This window comes from Sarcophilus harrisii, chromosome 4 (genome assembly GCF_902635505.1).
Source record: "Sarcophilus harrisii chromosome 4, mSarHar1.11, whole genome shotgun sequence".
NCBI lineage: Eukaryota > Metazoa > Chordata > Mammalia > Dasyuromorphia > Dasyuridae > Sarcophilus > Sarcophilus harrisii.
Genome location: NC_045429.1, coordinates 32,579,526 through 32,597,005, shown reverse-complemented (window position 1 = coordinate 32,597,005; position 17,480 = coordinate 32,579,526). Strand labels below are relative to the sequence as shown.

At 40.0% G+C, this 17,480-nt stretch overlaps 1 protein-coding gene across 4 annotated transcripts in view; it reads right to left on the bottom strand.

Moving 5' to 3' along the window:
• Positions 1–17,480, bottom strand: part of TGFBR3 (transforming growth factor beta receptor 3) — a 215,004-nt gene that overhangs the window by 123,153 nt on the left and 74,371 nt on the right. For all 4 annotated transcript variants that reach the window (XR_004234299.1, XM_031969337.1, XM_031969335.1 and 1 more), the window contains exon 3: positions 6,741–6,925. Coding sequence is in view for 3 of the 4 variants with exons in the window: in XM_031969337.1 (XP_031825197.1) it covers positions 6,741–6,925 (185 nt within the window). In the remaining variant the exon portion in view is untranslated. The remainder of the gene's footprint in view (positions 1–6,740; positions 6,926–17,480) is intronic.

Sequence of the window (17,480 nt, the reverse complement as noted above, 5' to 3'; positions counted from 1 at the left end):
CTCCACCCCTGTTCTATTGGTATGAAACACTAATAGGGTAACCTGAAATTAGCTTTAAGGCAGTCAAACTTTTTATCTGAACTAATATTTTTGGAACACCTTTATTCACTGTAGATATATTTCATCTGCTCTCATGTGTCCACGCTGTTTCCCCCCACAGACTGTAAGCTCCTCGAGGGCAGGAGCGGATTCATTATTGTCCTTGGCACAGTGCCTAGAATATGGCAAGAATGTAAAAAATGCTTACTGGTTGGGCTTCAGCTCAGGGGAAGAAAACAAAATAACTGAGACACAAAAAAGGGAAATCAAAGCAAAGGCTACTCCAGGCTACCATAAAGGACCGAAATACAAGGGGTTCCCCTGTGGGACAGCAGCATTCTGAACTTTGAATTAAATGATTCAGTTTCACATCTGCATGGAACTTTGGGGTGCGTTGGGTGGAGTTATTTATTCCCAGTGAAGAAAATGGATACAGAGGGGGGAAACACTGAAATAATAGGACAGGCTTAACTTTACAGGGAAATGGGTGATGCTGGAAAAGTCCCTGGCCTTCAGCTGGACTGAGCGATCTCCAAGGTGCCTTTTGGGAGAGGGAAAGATAAAAAAGGAGGGAGCTCTTTGTGCCTCCCATACAAATGTATTCTATTTTTATACACCAACACTCTTTCTGTGAATGATTCTGCTGACTTTCATTTTAGAAAAAAATGACTAAATGAGAACTTTTCTCTAGTCACCAATAAATCAGCATAAAGTACCTCCTGGATACAGAAAAAAAATCAAACAACCTTTGACCCCAAAGAGCTAATTTTCTTTCAGAGAACTACACATAAAAGAGATATAAGGAAATAAGGAGGGCCATGACATCAGAGCCTATCTTCCTCCTTCTTTCCTCCATTCCTAGGGCAAAGGCCAGATATTGTATTGGTATCAACCATTGTTCTCTGAGTTTTAAAACAAATGGATGGATTGTTAATATCGATAGATATGATAGGAGAAAAGAAAGAGAGAGGGAGAGTGAAATTGAGAAAGAAGAAAAGAAGAAAGGAAAAAGGAAATGTCACTTTTAAAAACTTTCAATATTCAGCGCTTAATAATGCTGATTAATTGACTGGCTAATCTACAAACAATTTTCAAAATAATTCCATTTCCTTCATGGATCAATAATGGTTTATTCATAAAAGAACACCACAAAACCACAAAATGATCTTTGCAATTTCCATCAATTATATGGCTCAGCAATTCAATAGAGGCACAAAATAATATCTTATTACTATATATAATAATATGCACACACATATGTGGGGGGGAAGAGGAAGATATAAACAGAGAAACATAATCCATAAAGGGATCCATTATCCATAAAAGAACAACACAAAAACACAAAGAAGACAACAAAAAGTCCAGAAACGTTGGGGGAAGGGGAGGTAGCACTGGTCAAAGCAGAGAGGGCCAAGACAAATTTTATGGATTCAATAGCATTTTGGCAGACTTGATGAATTTTGAAAACTATTTGCAAGGCTGCAATGATATTATATTTCTATGTTCACATATACAGGAAGTAAAAGATATTTAATACTATTTTTTGACTCTTGTACTAGGATTTTAAGTATCCCTCCCCATCTGGAAATAAACCTTTTTTTTTTTTTCATTCTCTCACTCCCTTATGGCATCTTTGCCCACACAATTTCTCTGTCTCCCTCTAACTCTGTCACTTTATCTGTCTCTGTTTCTTTCTCTCTCTTTTTTCTCCATGTCTGTCTCTTTCTCTCTGTGTCTGTGTTCCTCTCCGTCTCTCTTTCTGTTTTTGGCTGTCTCTGTCTCTGTCTCTCAATAACTTTCCCTGACTCTCTGCTCTCTATCTCTCTCTGTCTCTCCTTGTCTCTGTCTCCCTCCCCCCACCCACCCACATGCATGTGTGTGTGTGTATTTGTAAAAAAAAATATTCTTTTATGTCTCTCCTGGATGGCTGAGTCACAGAACTGATGGGAATTCCAAAGGTCACTTGGTATAATGGTCTCAATTACAAAAGTGATGGACCACAGCCATTCACTTCTTATAGGTCCTCAGGGAAGGAAATTTCCCAATTTCCTTCGGTAGCTCATTACCATAAATGGGAACCATTCCTAGTGTCTAACTCAATTTTTTAACATACATATTCCAAAATATTCCAAAAGCCTCCCTGCTGACCTTGTTTTGAACAATAGGTTTAATCAAACCTACCTTGAGGAAATCTCATTATATCCCCATCCCCTAGTCCTTTCAAACCCTTTCTCCATAGAAGTCATTACTTTGACTAATTTTGTCTCTCACACTAACACTTATGTATACACTCACACTTATACTCATTCACACTCGTACTCACATACACACGCAATCCTATCTCTGGTCTGGCCCCTGCTTTACACTCCCACAGACGCCACCTAATCTTGCCTAATTTCAAACAGCAGCCTCCGAATTAGCCTCTCATCTCCAGCCTTTCCAGTTTCCTCCTCCAATCAATCCTTTACACAAGGGCCAAAATCACCTTCTTAGTGCACAGGAGCTGTGGCAGGGCAGGCAAGTTCCTCCCTCAGGTTCCTACTTTAAGTAGGCTCTTAATAAGTGTTAATTGAATAAATGAATGAATGATGATGTCCCTTCCCTTAAACTGTAAGCTCTTAAGAGAGTAGGAATCATCTTTGTATCCCCAGTACTTAGCACAGCACCTGGCACACAGTGAGCGCTTAATATGTGCACACAGTGAGAGCTTAATATGTGCTTACCGAGCGATAAGCTGGACTGGGATAGAGAGATTTGGATTCAAATTCTTCCACAAGCACTTTCCAGTTCTGGGACAACCAAGTAACAACTTCAGTTGAGCTAATGTTTCCTTGGTTTCTTCATCTAATGGAAATAATTATTGTATTGCTTTCCTCCCAGTTCTGATATGAGGATCACATGAGAGAAAGTGAGTAAAGTGCTTTGAAAACTCAAATCCTTATATAAAGGTCAGTTATTACTGTTATCAGGTCACTCTCCTGCTCACAAATTCCCTATGGCTCCATATGGCCTCTAGATTAAAATACAAATTCCTAAATGTGGCTTTTAAAGTCCTCCATTGTCTGACTCCAATTATTTTTTTATTTTCATTTATTTTATTTTTTTAAAAATCCAAAATAACAAAAAAAAAAAAAAAAAAAAAGGAAAATAAAACAAAACAAAACATTGTCGCATGCCCAGCCAGGAGGATTCAAAATATATAACAATAAATTATCAGTTCAAGAAAAAATATAGAATAGCAGAAGAAATTATATTCATGAGTGTCCCTCTTTTCTTTACTTCCTTGTAGGTCATTCGTTTGTTCTCTGCTATACTTTTTTTTTTTTTAAAACTCCAATTACTTTTTTCAGATTTATTTCACATTATTACTCCCCCTGATACCTTGTACACTAAATGATTCCCTTCCTCCCTTAGGGAAGGGATCCTGATCTGCCTCACAGGTTCCCCTCAGGACCACCTTCTTGACACAGGCTTCCCTGATTGCAATACCTAAAAACACTTGTTTCCTCTTCAAATATTCCTATTTTCCTCTGGATGATTTTCTCATTTATCCCCACTTATTTTTAAAATAAGTATATATCATACATCTGAGCCTATACAAATACACACACAAATATAACTGGACAGTTGGAAGGAGTTTGGACTTGGGAGTTAGGACTCAGGCTCTTGTGTAACCCTGGGCAAACCATTAACCTCTCAGCCTACTGAGGCTCTTTATCTGTATAATGGGAATAATAGTACCACGCTGGGTAGGAAAGAGGATCCACAGAGATAAACCATATTAACTTAGCCATAGATAAAATCCTTGTTGCTGTTGTTGTCTCAAGGGCAGTTAGGTGGAGCTCACAGCACTGGGAGTCAGGAAGCCTTTAGGGGTTCAAGTTCAGCCTCCATCACTTACTTAATCCTGCCTGCCTCAGTTTCCTTATCTGTAAAATGAGCTGAAAAAGGCAAGGGCAAACCGCTCCAGCATCTTTGCCAGGAACATCCAAACAGAGTCATGAAGCATGAACACAACTGAACAACTCCATTATTACAAACTGACCTTCTGATTTTTGTCCTTCCATTTCTAGAATCCAGCCCAGAGAAAGCTTAAGAGGTGCTTAATTAAACTAAATAAGAGGTGCTCAATTAAACTAAATAAAGCAATACGCAGCAGCCAATCTCTCTGAGTATAGTAAGATAAACACCAGACTGGGCAAACACTCCCATCCTTTCCTGAAATGTTTTTCTTTCGCTACAGCAATTGATCTGAATCTATTTTCAGAGTAAACACAAGCACTGCTCCATTTAACACCAATTCTGCCAGACTTTGGCTCTGTGAGCAGGGACAATTGTTTCTTAATCTCTCCGAAGGAAACATCTATAAAGAAGCCATTACTGGGTGTCTTCCAGTATTCCCCAAGAGCTGTATTTCCTTACCTCTCCTTCCCCTACACGTTCTCTCCTCCCCCTGAAAGTGGAGAATGAAAGATGTGTTTCTAGGATAAAGGAATGGGAGCTTCCATATTTATTTGTAGCTGCAGCTGTGGAATGCCCCCAAAAGAATCGGGAGTAGTAATTTACAACATATTGGAGGAGGCTAAATGGTCCTATTTTGAAAACAGTCAACTCTGCACTCTCTTTTCAAGATTAAAATCTGTTTCCTCTTTGCTCTCTCCTCCCCAACTTCCCATTCCTGCCTAAAGGGGAGGAGGAGAAGGAGGAGGAAGGAAGAAAAGGAGGAGGAAGAAGGCATATGTGATACTAAATAAATGGTTTGGCAAATTGTCCAGCTCTGACTAGAAGAAAGGTCAGCAAGAAATATCTTTCCTAACCATTTCCTACTGTGCCCTGGGTAGCACATAGTGGATAGAGTGCCAGGCCTAGAGTCAGGAAGACTAGAGTTCAAATCCAGTCCCAGACACTTAGCTATGTGACCTTGACCAAGTTACTTTACCCTATCTGCCTCAGTTTCCTCATCTGTAAAATGAGCTAGAGAAGGAAATGGAAAACCACTCCAGTGGCTTTGCCAAGAAAACCTTAAATGGGATCAGGAGGAAAGGGACACGATTGAACAACCACAAAATATGAGCGAGTCTAATGTGGCTTCTTTTACTCTGGAAGAAGTGATAACATTTCAGACACATCTGATGAAGCATTTAAACCACAGAGGAGCACTGTACCTAGCACACAGTAGGTGCTTATTAAATGTTCACTGACAGACTGATGGATTGAAGAAGAAATAGACTGGCTTAAACATTTCCTTCAATAATTAGCTTTCCTAATCCCCACCACTCCCTTCTGAAACTAATAGCAAACATTTATGAACCCCTTGCTAGGTGCCAAGGACTGTGTTAAGCTCATTAGAATTATCTCATTTGATTCTCAAAGCAATCCTTGATGGTAAGTGCTAATATTAGCATTATTCCCCATATTGAAAAGTTAAATGACATCTAGTAAATTTTTGAGGAAAGATCTGAATTCAGATCTTCCTACTTTTAAGCCCACTGCTCAATCTACTGTACCATCTTCCTGCCAGGTGTTGTCTCTTTCATTTGAAGCTAAGTTCCTTGAGGGCAAAGACTGCTTCACTTTGTTCTTTTTATCTCCAGCATTTACTATACAGTGCCCAGTATACAGCAAGCATTTAATAAATACTTATTGGAGACTAATGGATAAGGAAACCCATTCTGTCAAATATATTGACTAATTCACCCTAATCTATATCATATCAGTGGGGATTCTTAAACTGGGTTCCACAGACCAGGTATGCAGGTAGAATGAAAGTGGTTCATGAGCTTAGATTGGGGGAAAGGAAAAGGACAAGGATCACATCTTTATTTTTAGTAGCCAAATTTAGTATTTCCTTCCTGTATAAATTATATACATATACATATATATATATGTAATTCTAAGAAGTTGTTTATATGTTTCAACATCACTGTCAAAGAGTCCAATACACACAAAAATATAGGAACCCCTCATCTATCCAGAGAGGATGCAGCACAAAAGACAGAATGTTTTGCTTGGCTTAAGGATGAGCTAGATTTGAATATCACCTTTGACACTAGCTATGTGACTTTCCAAAAGTCACTTGACCTTCCTAAAATGGTGATACTTGAGATTGGGTTGACAATGACAATCAATTAGTCAATCACTCAGCAATCATTAAGCACTGGTGTTCCAGGCACTAATCCCCTGTGCTTGCAACCTCCAGGTAGGCCCTGTATGATTCAAGAAAAATGAAATAACCCCCATTCTCAAGGCTCTTACTCTCTAACAGAGGAGACAAATGTATACATATAAACATTGGCAGAATAAAATGACGAAATGAGATAATACAGGAAACACTTTACAACTTTTAAGAGTCACATAAATGTCAGTTATTATTGTTATTATTATGATTATAAGTGACGGCCAATTCTTCTGAAAGATGAACTTCTAAAGAAAAAAAAATCTTTCAGACACCGGAACAGTTTCAAATAATCCCCAAAGAGGATTCTCTGAAGTTCAATGAGCCTCTAAGGAATTCCCTTTTTGAAATACTCCTTTATTTTTCTAGCACCCTCTTCCCCAGGTCAGAACATAATTCCCCTTAAATAACTTCTCATTCATATCTAAGTAACCCTGATTTGGCACAGCACCAGAAGGAGACCCTCTAGTTTAAAAAAAAAAAAATCTGTTGGCTAATGAACACACAGTGAAGACATCCACCCTACCTCTCTCTCGGGCAGGCCAGGTCCTTCACCAGGATTCCGGAGATTCAGGACATGTACCTCCTGAGGAAGACTGATTGTGCCCCGGCTCGCACAGCCGGACAAGGCAGTGAAACTCTCCAACAGAGCTTGGACGGGGTGTGAGGAGTTGACAGGGGAGAGGACACATTCTGTCGGAGGCACAGGACCTGCGGAGAGGTGGGGACAAATATACACATTCAGCTCAGAAAGATCAGAACTCCTCCAAACTCAGAAACATGCATCCTCTTGGGATGAAGAATCTGCTTTTGGGTCCTCCAGCCACTGCCAACTTAGCTTGGCCAGAGGATGACAATGGGGGGTTAGTATTTCCAACATAAAGAGAGAATGACTAAACTATTTTTCTAAGAAACCAATATGTTTCATTTCTTTTGAATGATTTTTTTTATCCCCCTTTTGGCTCATAATACTACATAAAATTCCTCTGGGCAAGAACACTCCCCATTTGACATTTGTATAGGTCTCCTCCCAAACATCAAAAGAACTTCTCTCCTCCTCCCTCCAGAATGGATATTAGAAAAAAAAAAACTCCTAGAAACAAATATATTTATTCATCGATTTACATAATACATTCAAATACACTCATTAATTTGGCAAATATTGATTAAGTGCTGCATTAAATTCAAGTTCCATCAGTTCCCACAAAACATATAAAAAAGTCATTAAAGGAGGTCTCCAGCCTGTTGGGGACTGTCTCTACAGGAGAGGAACAGAATAAAAATAAGGATCACACAAGTGTGGATGGGCAATGATCAATACCAAAATTTCTTAAACTGTGGATCACAACCTCACGTGGGGTCATGTAATTGAATGTGGCAGTCATGAAAAATTGGGCAATTTATTCCAACAAGATTTAATTTTTTATGTAAAAGTAACAAGCCTATCCAGCTCATTAGTATGCTTTCAATTTTAATAAATGGCAAAATAATATGTATACCAAATAATTCTTTTAAAATAAATTTCTTCAGGATTCATTATCAGTAATTTAAGTTATTAGCAGTAATTAGTTTGTAATTTGTATTGGTAAGTTTCAGTAATTTGATTTGTATGCCTATTTTATAAACCTATATACCTAGGGTCACATAAAAATCTCTCAGGCAAAAATGGGTTGTGAATGGGAAAAGTTTAAGAAGATTTACACCAATGGAAGGAGGCACCCAAATCCACATGGAAGAGATAACAAACCTCCTACAGAACTGATTGTCCTGGGACCCTCCCTCACTGGGGACTCCCTCTTCTGACCACCATTTGAGAAAGAACCCCAGCTTTCCCTCTTGCCTGAGCTCTCTGCCCTAAGTCTTGCTTCTTACCCACAACCCCTATAGATGCCCTTCCTCATTCACAACGTTTCCAAATATACTGTCTTCCCACATTAGACTTCAAACATCTTGAAAACCATCTTGTTTGATTCTATTTATATCTAGCAAGAGCTTCACAAGATGCTGAGGACATTGTAAGCATTTTTAAAAGCCTATTAACAACTGACCTCTGGCCCATGTGGATGAGGTTTTTATTGAGTATCTTTGTTATTCAGTTATTTCAGTCACCCCCAACTCTTCATGACCCCATTTGGGATTTTCTTAGCAAAGATCCTGAAGTGGTTGGCCATTTCCTTCTCCAGTCCATTTTACAGATGAGGAAACTTTGGCAGACAGGGAGAAGTGACTTGTCCAGGGTCACACAGCTAGGAAGCTAACCACTTCACCATCTAGTTGCCTTATTTGTTTTTGTTTTTGTTTTTCACTCTCAAAGTCTATCTACAGAATTCCTTGGTCAAAGGATCACCCACGCTGGCTACCTCCTCACAATATCCAAGAGATACACACAGAAAATGCCTACTTTGAGGTCCTGAGACTGAATCATGGCTTTGCCATGTAAAAAAAAATCCTTCCTGTAGTTGATGTGAGAAATTCTCCCATACTTCTTTCTCATTCCATCCAGCTCCAGTCTTTTTTTCACTATGTTTGCCTGATTGAATGGCGAGAAAGGCCCCAATATCTGTCTATGTGGTTGTGGATGTTTTTTGGTTGCTTAACTGGGAGGATGGAGTTTGCAGAGCTGAGGCTTTATCCATGATGGGGGTTCCCTGGATGGAAGCTCCCTCCAATGAAGAGGGACAATTCATCTGGAACTGATGGCCAATGTGACCTTGGGCAAGGTCCAAAGTTAATATCACAACATGTATTTTCACTTTTTTGTTGTTGTTTGCTTGCAATTTGTTTTCTTTCTCATTTTCCCCCTTTTTGATCTGATTTTTCTTGTGCAGCATGATAATTGTGGAAATACATGTAGAAGAATTGCACATGAATAACATATATTGGATTACTTGCCATCTGAGGGAGAGGGTGGGGGAGAGGATGGAAAAATTTTGGAACACAAGATTTTGCAAGGGTGAGGGTTGAAAATTATCTATGCATGTGTCTTGAAAATAAAAAGCTTTAATAATAAAAAAGATGATGTGTTAAACTTGATATCTTCCAAAAACGTTTCATCTTGTTGATGTTGCCCTCACAGAACAAAGACAACACAGGTGTTGGGCCAGCACCAGCCCACTGTCCCAAGGCCATAAGCAGACCCGGCATTTGTCAAATCTGTTTCAGAGCTGACCAAAATTATCTACCCCAATAGCAGCTATCTGGTTTATGCCATGAGGCGAATGACTTTTTCCAACAATCAGAGGCACCCTGTGTCATGCTGGGAGACAATGCGAGGTGGCGAGAAAGGGAAAATGGCAGCAAGAGCCAGTATGGCGCAGTTAGTCTCCATCCAGCGGCTCGCTAAAACAAGGCAAACATTTCCCGCACAGCTCGTTTGCCAGGGCTCATGGGAGGTCTTGTATGTCTAATACTGGAGGACTCGAGAGCAAAGTTTCCCCCATGCAGTTCTGGTGTCTCCATGGTGTTGTTGGGATGTCTGTGCTGAGCTGTGCATTTTCATCTTAATGCCATAAATTTGTCATGATCCTATCCATGCTAAATAAACCATTCAAAGCACAGCCAAAAATGTTTTACAGCTTGGACAGCCGCTTATCAGAACAAAATCTAGACAGAGATCTATAATTTACATTGACCTAGCTAGTCCCTCACTAATGCCTCACTCCTTCTTCCCCCATCCCTGGCAAATAAATGGAAATAGGGCGAAAGAAAAAAAGGAAGGAAAAGAAGAAAAGGAAGGAAAAGAAGAGAAGGAAGGAAGGAAGGAAGGAAGGAAGGAAGGAAGGAAGGAAGGAAGGAAGGAAGGAAGGAAGGAAGGAAGGAAGGAAGGGAAAGAAAAGAAAGAATGAAAGAGAAAGAAAGAAAGAAAGAAAGAAAGAAAGAAAGAAAGAAAGAAAGAAAGAAAGAAAGAAAGAAAGAAAGGAAAGAAAGAAAGAAAGAAAAAGAAAAGATAGATAAACAGAAAGACAGATAGATAGATGTAACAAGTCCACAGTTAAGAATATGCAACTTGGCCAGAGTCACATGGCCAATCCATTAGAAGTAGAACTTGAATCCAGGTCTCTATCCACACTACCCACAATGGCCTCAGCAGATTTTACAAAATAACAAAAACCGCCTCTCCCATTTTTCCAGGCTTCCTTCGGATCTCTCCCAGGTCACTTAGAATACACTGCTGCTCTTCTTATTGCCCCAGCTGCCGTCCAGTGCTGAAGGTCTTTCTCTGCTCATTCTTTCCCCATTTCTTCGTGGGTTCCCATGCTTTCCTCCAAGCTCTGCCCTCACGCTCTTTACCATCCCCATCACTTGTATCAAATCTTCAGTTCGGAGAAGAGAAATGATCCTGAAATGAGGGAGATGGCACTTCTGGTTGCTAAACAACCAGACCCACGGGGCTCCCCCCACCCTCGAAAGCTATCGAAGGCAGGAAACACACTTGTTTTTCTCCCCTTTCCTGAATACCACACATTGCCCTACACCTCTCTAGGTGGTATTTAAAATACTGCATTTTCCCACCCCCCCCAAACACACACACACACACACACACACACACACACACACACACATCCTGCCCTCAACCTCATCCTGTCTACTTTTGCGTTGCCTTAGAACAGTCCCCTGCTTCAGAACAACCTCCACTTCTCCTGTAACCACATCCTGGTCCTAGGTACTCTTTGAACCCCCTCCTGCCTCTGGCCCCCACCTCATATTGATGGCCCTAAATTTGACCAAGAAGGTCTAGAACAGTAGTCCAATTTTTTTTTCCCCATAGAAAAAAGTTTTCTTCAGTCTTGGAGAAGTCAATGGACCTTTTTCTCAAGATCATGTTATTAAGTACATACTTGAAAATGCATAGAATTAAGAAGGAAGCCAATGCTATTCAAATAAAGTTGTAGTTTTTCCCATTCAAGTTCTCAAGCCCCCTGAAATCTATCCCCCGACCTCATGGATCAACACCTGGTCTAGAGGCAAGTCCAATTCTTTATTCTATAAACAGCAATGTTACTCCAGGACCCGTTCACAGGATGGCAGGAAATCTCCTTATTTTTACCAGCAAGGGTTTGGCCTGTCACTAATCAAGCAAGCTCGGGAACTAGGAACACTCAGGTCCCAAGTTTGCTGGGGTGAGCACCTCGTTACCTGAGAGGGCACAAAAGCACCTGGACTGATCACTGTCCAACTTTGTGGCCCCCACACGTAAGCTTGGGGGGCTCTGGCTTCTGGAGCCCAGCCTCCTCCTCCCTTCCCACCTTCCTCATTGTAGGCAGCAGACCCTGATGGAGTTCTTCTGAGGAATCAGAATTGCAGAGTTGAAGGAACCTTCTCCTTCCTCTCCATCCCAAGAGAACCTTGGTCACCACCTTGCTTGAGGACCTGCCAACTCCCAGAGCAGCCCTACATTTTTGGAGAGCTCTTATTATTGGGAAGTTTTTCTTGACTAGAAGCCAAAATCGGCCTGTTTCCAAAGTCCACCCATTGCTCCCGGTTCTGTTCTCTGGGGCCAAACAGGATACATCTAATCTCTCCGGACCATGGTCAGTACTGTCAATAAGCATGTATTAAGGACCTATGAACTAGATGCTGTAAAGCTTTGGGGATACAAAGAAAGGCAAATGAGAGTCCCTGCTCTCTCAAGGAGAAAAACACATGGACAATTATATACAAATACAATCAATTAGCCAATCAATTAAGGACCTACTATGTGCCAGGCACCGTGTAAAGTTCTGGGGATACAAAGAAAGGCAAACGAGAGTGAGTCTCTGATCTCTCAAGGATAAACACACATGGATAATTATGTATAAATACAATCAATTAATATTTGATTGAATAATTAATATTAAGGACCTACTATGTGCCAGACACTGGGCAAAGTGCTGGACAAACAAAGGCAAAAAGAGTCCCAGCCTTTTCTCCAGGCTGAACTGCCCTGGTTCCATCAATCCATCTTCATTTGGGATGGACTCAATGACCTGTTTTCTTGGATCTCCTCTTCTGACAAGCCTCTATCAATGTCCTAATTAAAATGTGACCTAAACTTCAAATGTGGCCTGGCCAGGACAGACTACACAACTGCCACCCCCTTATAAATGACTTGAGTGATAGTGGGAATAATGACAGTGTTTATATGGTGCCTTAAACTTTCCAAAGCAACTTATTATATATATATAATTTTATTTTTATTCTCACAAGAACCCTGGGAGGTGGATACCATTGTCATCTCCATTTTTACAGATGAGAAACTGAGGCACATCAGGATTAAATGAATCTCCAGGAAGTCAGACAACTTATAAGTATTTTAAGAGAAAATCTGAACCCTTCCCTTTCTGCCTCAGATGCCAGCGCTGTATGTACTAAGGTACCAGCCTAGCCAACTCTGGAGTCTCCTCATCCCAATGAATCTGCTGCTTCTTCTGTAAAATGAATGGGTTGAACTAGAACACCTGGAGGTCCCTTTCAGTTTTCCTTGATGATCTCTCTAATTCTATAATCTTATGAAGTCATTTTTTATCTTTTTCATTTTCTTCTAGAGATTTGACTTTTTGTGCAAAACCTCCCACTTCTTAATGTTCTGATTCATAAAAGCCAATTAGATCCAGCCTGTGTTGTCAGATGTGAAATTCACCCCCAAAAACCATATTTTTGCTTTTCTCAGTACTTCCCAATGCTATTTATTCCCCAGCTAAAATCCCATCTTTCCCACTAAGTTTTTCCCAGTCTCTCTACATTCTAGTGTCTTCTCTTTCTTAATTATTTTCTATTCATGTTGTATATAGCTTGTTTTTACATATTTATTTGTACGTTGTCAACCCCATTAGATTGTAAGATTCTTGAACACAAGAACTGTCTTTTGCCTCTTTTTGTATCCCCAACACTTAGCACAGGTCCTGGCACATAATAAATACTTCATAAAGGTTGGGTTTTTTATTGATAGCACAGTACTTAGCAAACAATGAGAAATTAATGGATGCTTATTGTTTACTGATTATAAATTTTACTCTCCCAGTCTTTCTGGTTTCACGGTGCCAGAAGTTGATATTGATAGCACAGTGCTTAGCAAACAGTAAGAACTTAATCGATGCTTATTGTTTATTGATTATAAATCCTACTCTCCCAGTCTTTCTTGTTTCATGATGCCATAAGGAGACTTCCCTTTAGCCTACCCTCTCCACAAATGCAAGTAAGGAAATATAAAAAAGGCCTCTGCCTTTTGTTCCGGCCTTTTAGATCCAAAGCAGGCTTCCAACCTCAGCCAGGAGCACCACCCATTTCTTAGGACTGATTACAGACCAGCCCTGAGCCTGGAGAGAATGCAGATTTTTTTTTTTTGGGGGGGGGGGCAGGGGGAAATTGATGCCATTGCTGCCCACTCTTTAAACCTAATCCTTCCTACAAGGAGAGATTAATATCCCACTTCTTGCAAGAGAATAAAATCATCTGGGGGAGGACCACTGTCCAATGAGAGGCAGTGAATTAAGTAATTTTCAGATTCGATAAATATGATCCTTAAACGTTCTGAATACAGATGCATGACAAGCTAATACAAACATCTGGTACCTATTCTGCCTAATTTTCAGCCCTCTGATTTCCCCTATTACCCAAGATACTAATGAGGAACGTGTGTTCAGCTATAATAAATGTAATCATGAGGCAAGGGAGGAGGGGGGGGTGGTGTAATCGTATAGCTTGGGACCAGCCCATAACAGTGGGGGATTTCATTCGAACAACAACATTGGCTAATGTAGTTTCTCTTATGGCCCCAGAGGGAATTCTGCAATGCTGTCAGCTGCAAAGAGGGACAAACTCCCACAGACTGTGGGATTCAGCCCCTGCTTTTAAGCTGAAAATCCCTCTGGCCCCCATGGGATGATGGAATCTACACCGACAGGGACCTCATGGTTTCTCATCCTATAACACAATCTAACTTAATTGGTTTTTATGAGTTGGAATTTTAGGAACATGAGGATTTGATGCAAAAATAAAAACTAAAAGAAAATGAAAAAGACCCAAAAAAAAAAAAAAATGCACACCTGGAAAGGGTTGGGCTGAGAAGTCCCCAGAGGGTGTACATACTCCATGTGCTTGTGTTTGGAAGGTCTCAAGTTACACCTCGGCAGTTCTACGGCCCATCTGGGATGGGGCTTGGGAACGTCCCACTCTTAAACCATAAAAGGATCCCCCCTCAACCCCTCTCCCCCTCCCCCACTGACATTTTTCAAAAATATAAAACATGGGCAGAATGGGGCTAGCTAGCCATCTAAGGGAAATAAATGCACAGCGGAATATTCCTAAATCTTAGGGCGTCCGTTTCCAGGAAAGAAGCAGTGGGATGTTTCAATAATGCAACTTCTTAGAAGCTGCTCATCACCTGTTTGTCTCCCCACCCTCCTGGCTTCCACTGTCTGAACCCCAAACCATTCTACCACCCCCCCACTTCCAAGAAGTCAAGTCTATAAATATATTACTATTATGTGGAAATCAACGTGTGACTGTGTTTATAAACCTTTCTGTTGTGTTTTTAAATGCTCAGAAAGAAGAGGAGAAACACTTTCAGAAAACATTTTCTAAAACCACTAGAAGTTGCTAAACTTCTTGGGATGTGTAATCTCCAGACAATCTGTTTTTTAAAATTGCATAAACAATGTATGTTTTGCATACATGTGCAACCACACACACACACACACACACACAAAACCTAAGGAGAAAAAACAAAGAGCTTCAAAATCGGGGAATAAAGTGACCTTAGCAGGCAGGTTGCCAAAAGAAGGCTCTTCCTGATTGGAAGGAGATTATCCAGGCCTCTTGTGAAAGGGCCAAGGTGCCTGCCCTAACTCTAGAGGGAAAAAGAAAAAAGAAGAACAGAAAAAAAGAATTTTAATCAGTGAAAACTAGCAACTCCCTTGCAAGGGCCCCCAAGGCTGGGGAAGAGAATGGGGTTGGAGACAGTAAAAAAAATGTTTTTCAGAGGTTTTATTCTCCTGTCCCCCAAAAAGTTTGGGTTCAATATTTTTAACAATAAAATGAAAGGTAGGAAGAAAGTCAAGAATCAGGAACTCGATGTTTAAAAAAATGAATTAAAGTATAATTATTAAATAAAATAATGGTAATAAAATGAAAATATTTGAAGAAAATCCATAGAAAGTACTTGTTAAATGCCCACTGATTGATTACTCCTCTCAAATGGTTTGTGAAAATAATGCAAGAGCAAAGTTTTTATGAAAAACTTTTATTATAAGGCCATTAGAGTGAAAATACACTAAGGATGACTTGTGCAGTACAACTTATAAATCCCAACATCAGCTAAGTTTCTCTTAGTGAATGCTGGCATTTGCAAAAGATAAGAAAGAATAATTCAGGTTCCTCTTTGTATTATGATGTGTCTTTTCTAGAGTTTCTTCCAACCCTATAATAAAAATGACTTTTTTTTTTTTTTTTTTTTTTTTGCAGTCAGAGAATCTGCGTTTGAGTACCCAGCTCTGCTTATAATATCTTCTTACCCAACTGAAGATGTCCTGATCTGTAAAAGGAGAATGTTCTCTAAGGAACCTTCCGGAGCATTGGGTCTCTACATTTCTAAAACCAAGGCAGTAAAGGTAGTCTACTAAAATAAGAAAAAAAGATAGGAATTGTTGGATAGATAGATAGATATACAGAAAGAAGGACAAATGGATGGATAGATAGAAAGAGGGATAGATGGATGGACGGACGGATGAACAGACAGACAGATGGATGGATGGATGGATGGATGGATAGATGAATAGATACACAGACAGGCAGAGAGGCAGATATATAGATAGATGCACAGATAGAGGCATAGCTGGATGAACAGAAATGCAGACAGATAATAGAAATGTAGATAGATAGAAATATAGATAGATGCATAGGTGGATAGATACATAGACAGACAGACAGATAAGTAGATAAATAGATGCACTGATAGATGGGTAAATAAACAGACAGACAAAAATAGAATCAGCATTTCTTAAATTCTTGCTATGTGTCAGCCATAAGCCTAAGCACTGATACCAAGAAAAAAAAAATTACAGAGACGTTCCCTGCCTTCCCGGAGCTACCATTTTAATGGGGGAAGACAGCACATATTTGGGAGGTTGGGCAAAGGTGGCTTGTGAGGAGTGGGGAGGGAATCCAAGAGTGAGGGGATCCTTCCTCAATGGCAGGCCCCAGGAAGGAGTCACTCAGAGGACAAGGGGGCCACAGGGCAAAGGCTGCTCCATGGTACCCAGGAGAAAGACCAGAGGTCCTGAATGAGAGTCCAGAGGGTGTTATCTTAGACTCTGGCTGAGCTGCAGTATGGAGGGAAGAAGATGAGGAGCTCTTATGACCTTATTTAAACTTGGACAAATCTCTTAGATCTCTAAACCTCCGCTTCCTCATCTATGCAATGAGGGGCCGGCCCAAGTGACCGCCGAGATCCTGCTAGAACTATAACTTGGGGATGAGGCTGTTATTTCAATAAACACATCTTTGTTTACACAAAAGTTCATGAGATTGGGCCGGATGGGGAACGTTACCCCATTAATAAGCTGACCAAGAGGCTGGTGACCCCGCGCCTGGGAAGAAAAAGCCAGAGCTGATCGCTTCTCTAACTCCATAATTCAGGATCCTAAGAAAGCTGAGTTTCCCTTTCCACGTGACCTCTCCCTTTGATGCTCTCAACACTAACAAACCATTCCAAGTCTTCATATTGTCCAACTTCCTGCCTCTATCAAAACAGGGAAAGCGCGTGATTTAAGATGTCACTTTTCCAATGACAGTGAATCTGGAGGCACAAAGTTGGGAGTGGGGAGAGGATTGGGAACACAGAATTTCAAGCGGGATCGGGCTAGGGGTGATGTCAAGGGGAAAACTTCATCAAGGATTGTTCACAGTGATACTAATTAAAGATGCTGCTGAAATTTCAAAATTAATAAATTTAATTAACTATTAATTCAGTTAACAGAACAAATAAAATTAATTTAAAAATCTATTTTTTAAAAAACTCAAAAACTTGTCTTTACATATAATTGGGAAATAAATGAAATAGTATTTTTAAAAAGTTTGAGGACTTGTCTTTACAAGTAATTGAAAAAATATTTTTAAAAAGAAAAAAATTTGAAAACTGACAAAATGAGAGGAAAAACTGGAAAAAAAAAAGGTCAGATGCATAAAAGCCATATATTCACATCAAATGTTTTCCTTCATGGCACAATAAAAATTATATACAACTAAACTTAAATATTAACATTATAAATCAAACAAGTTGTTATTTATT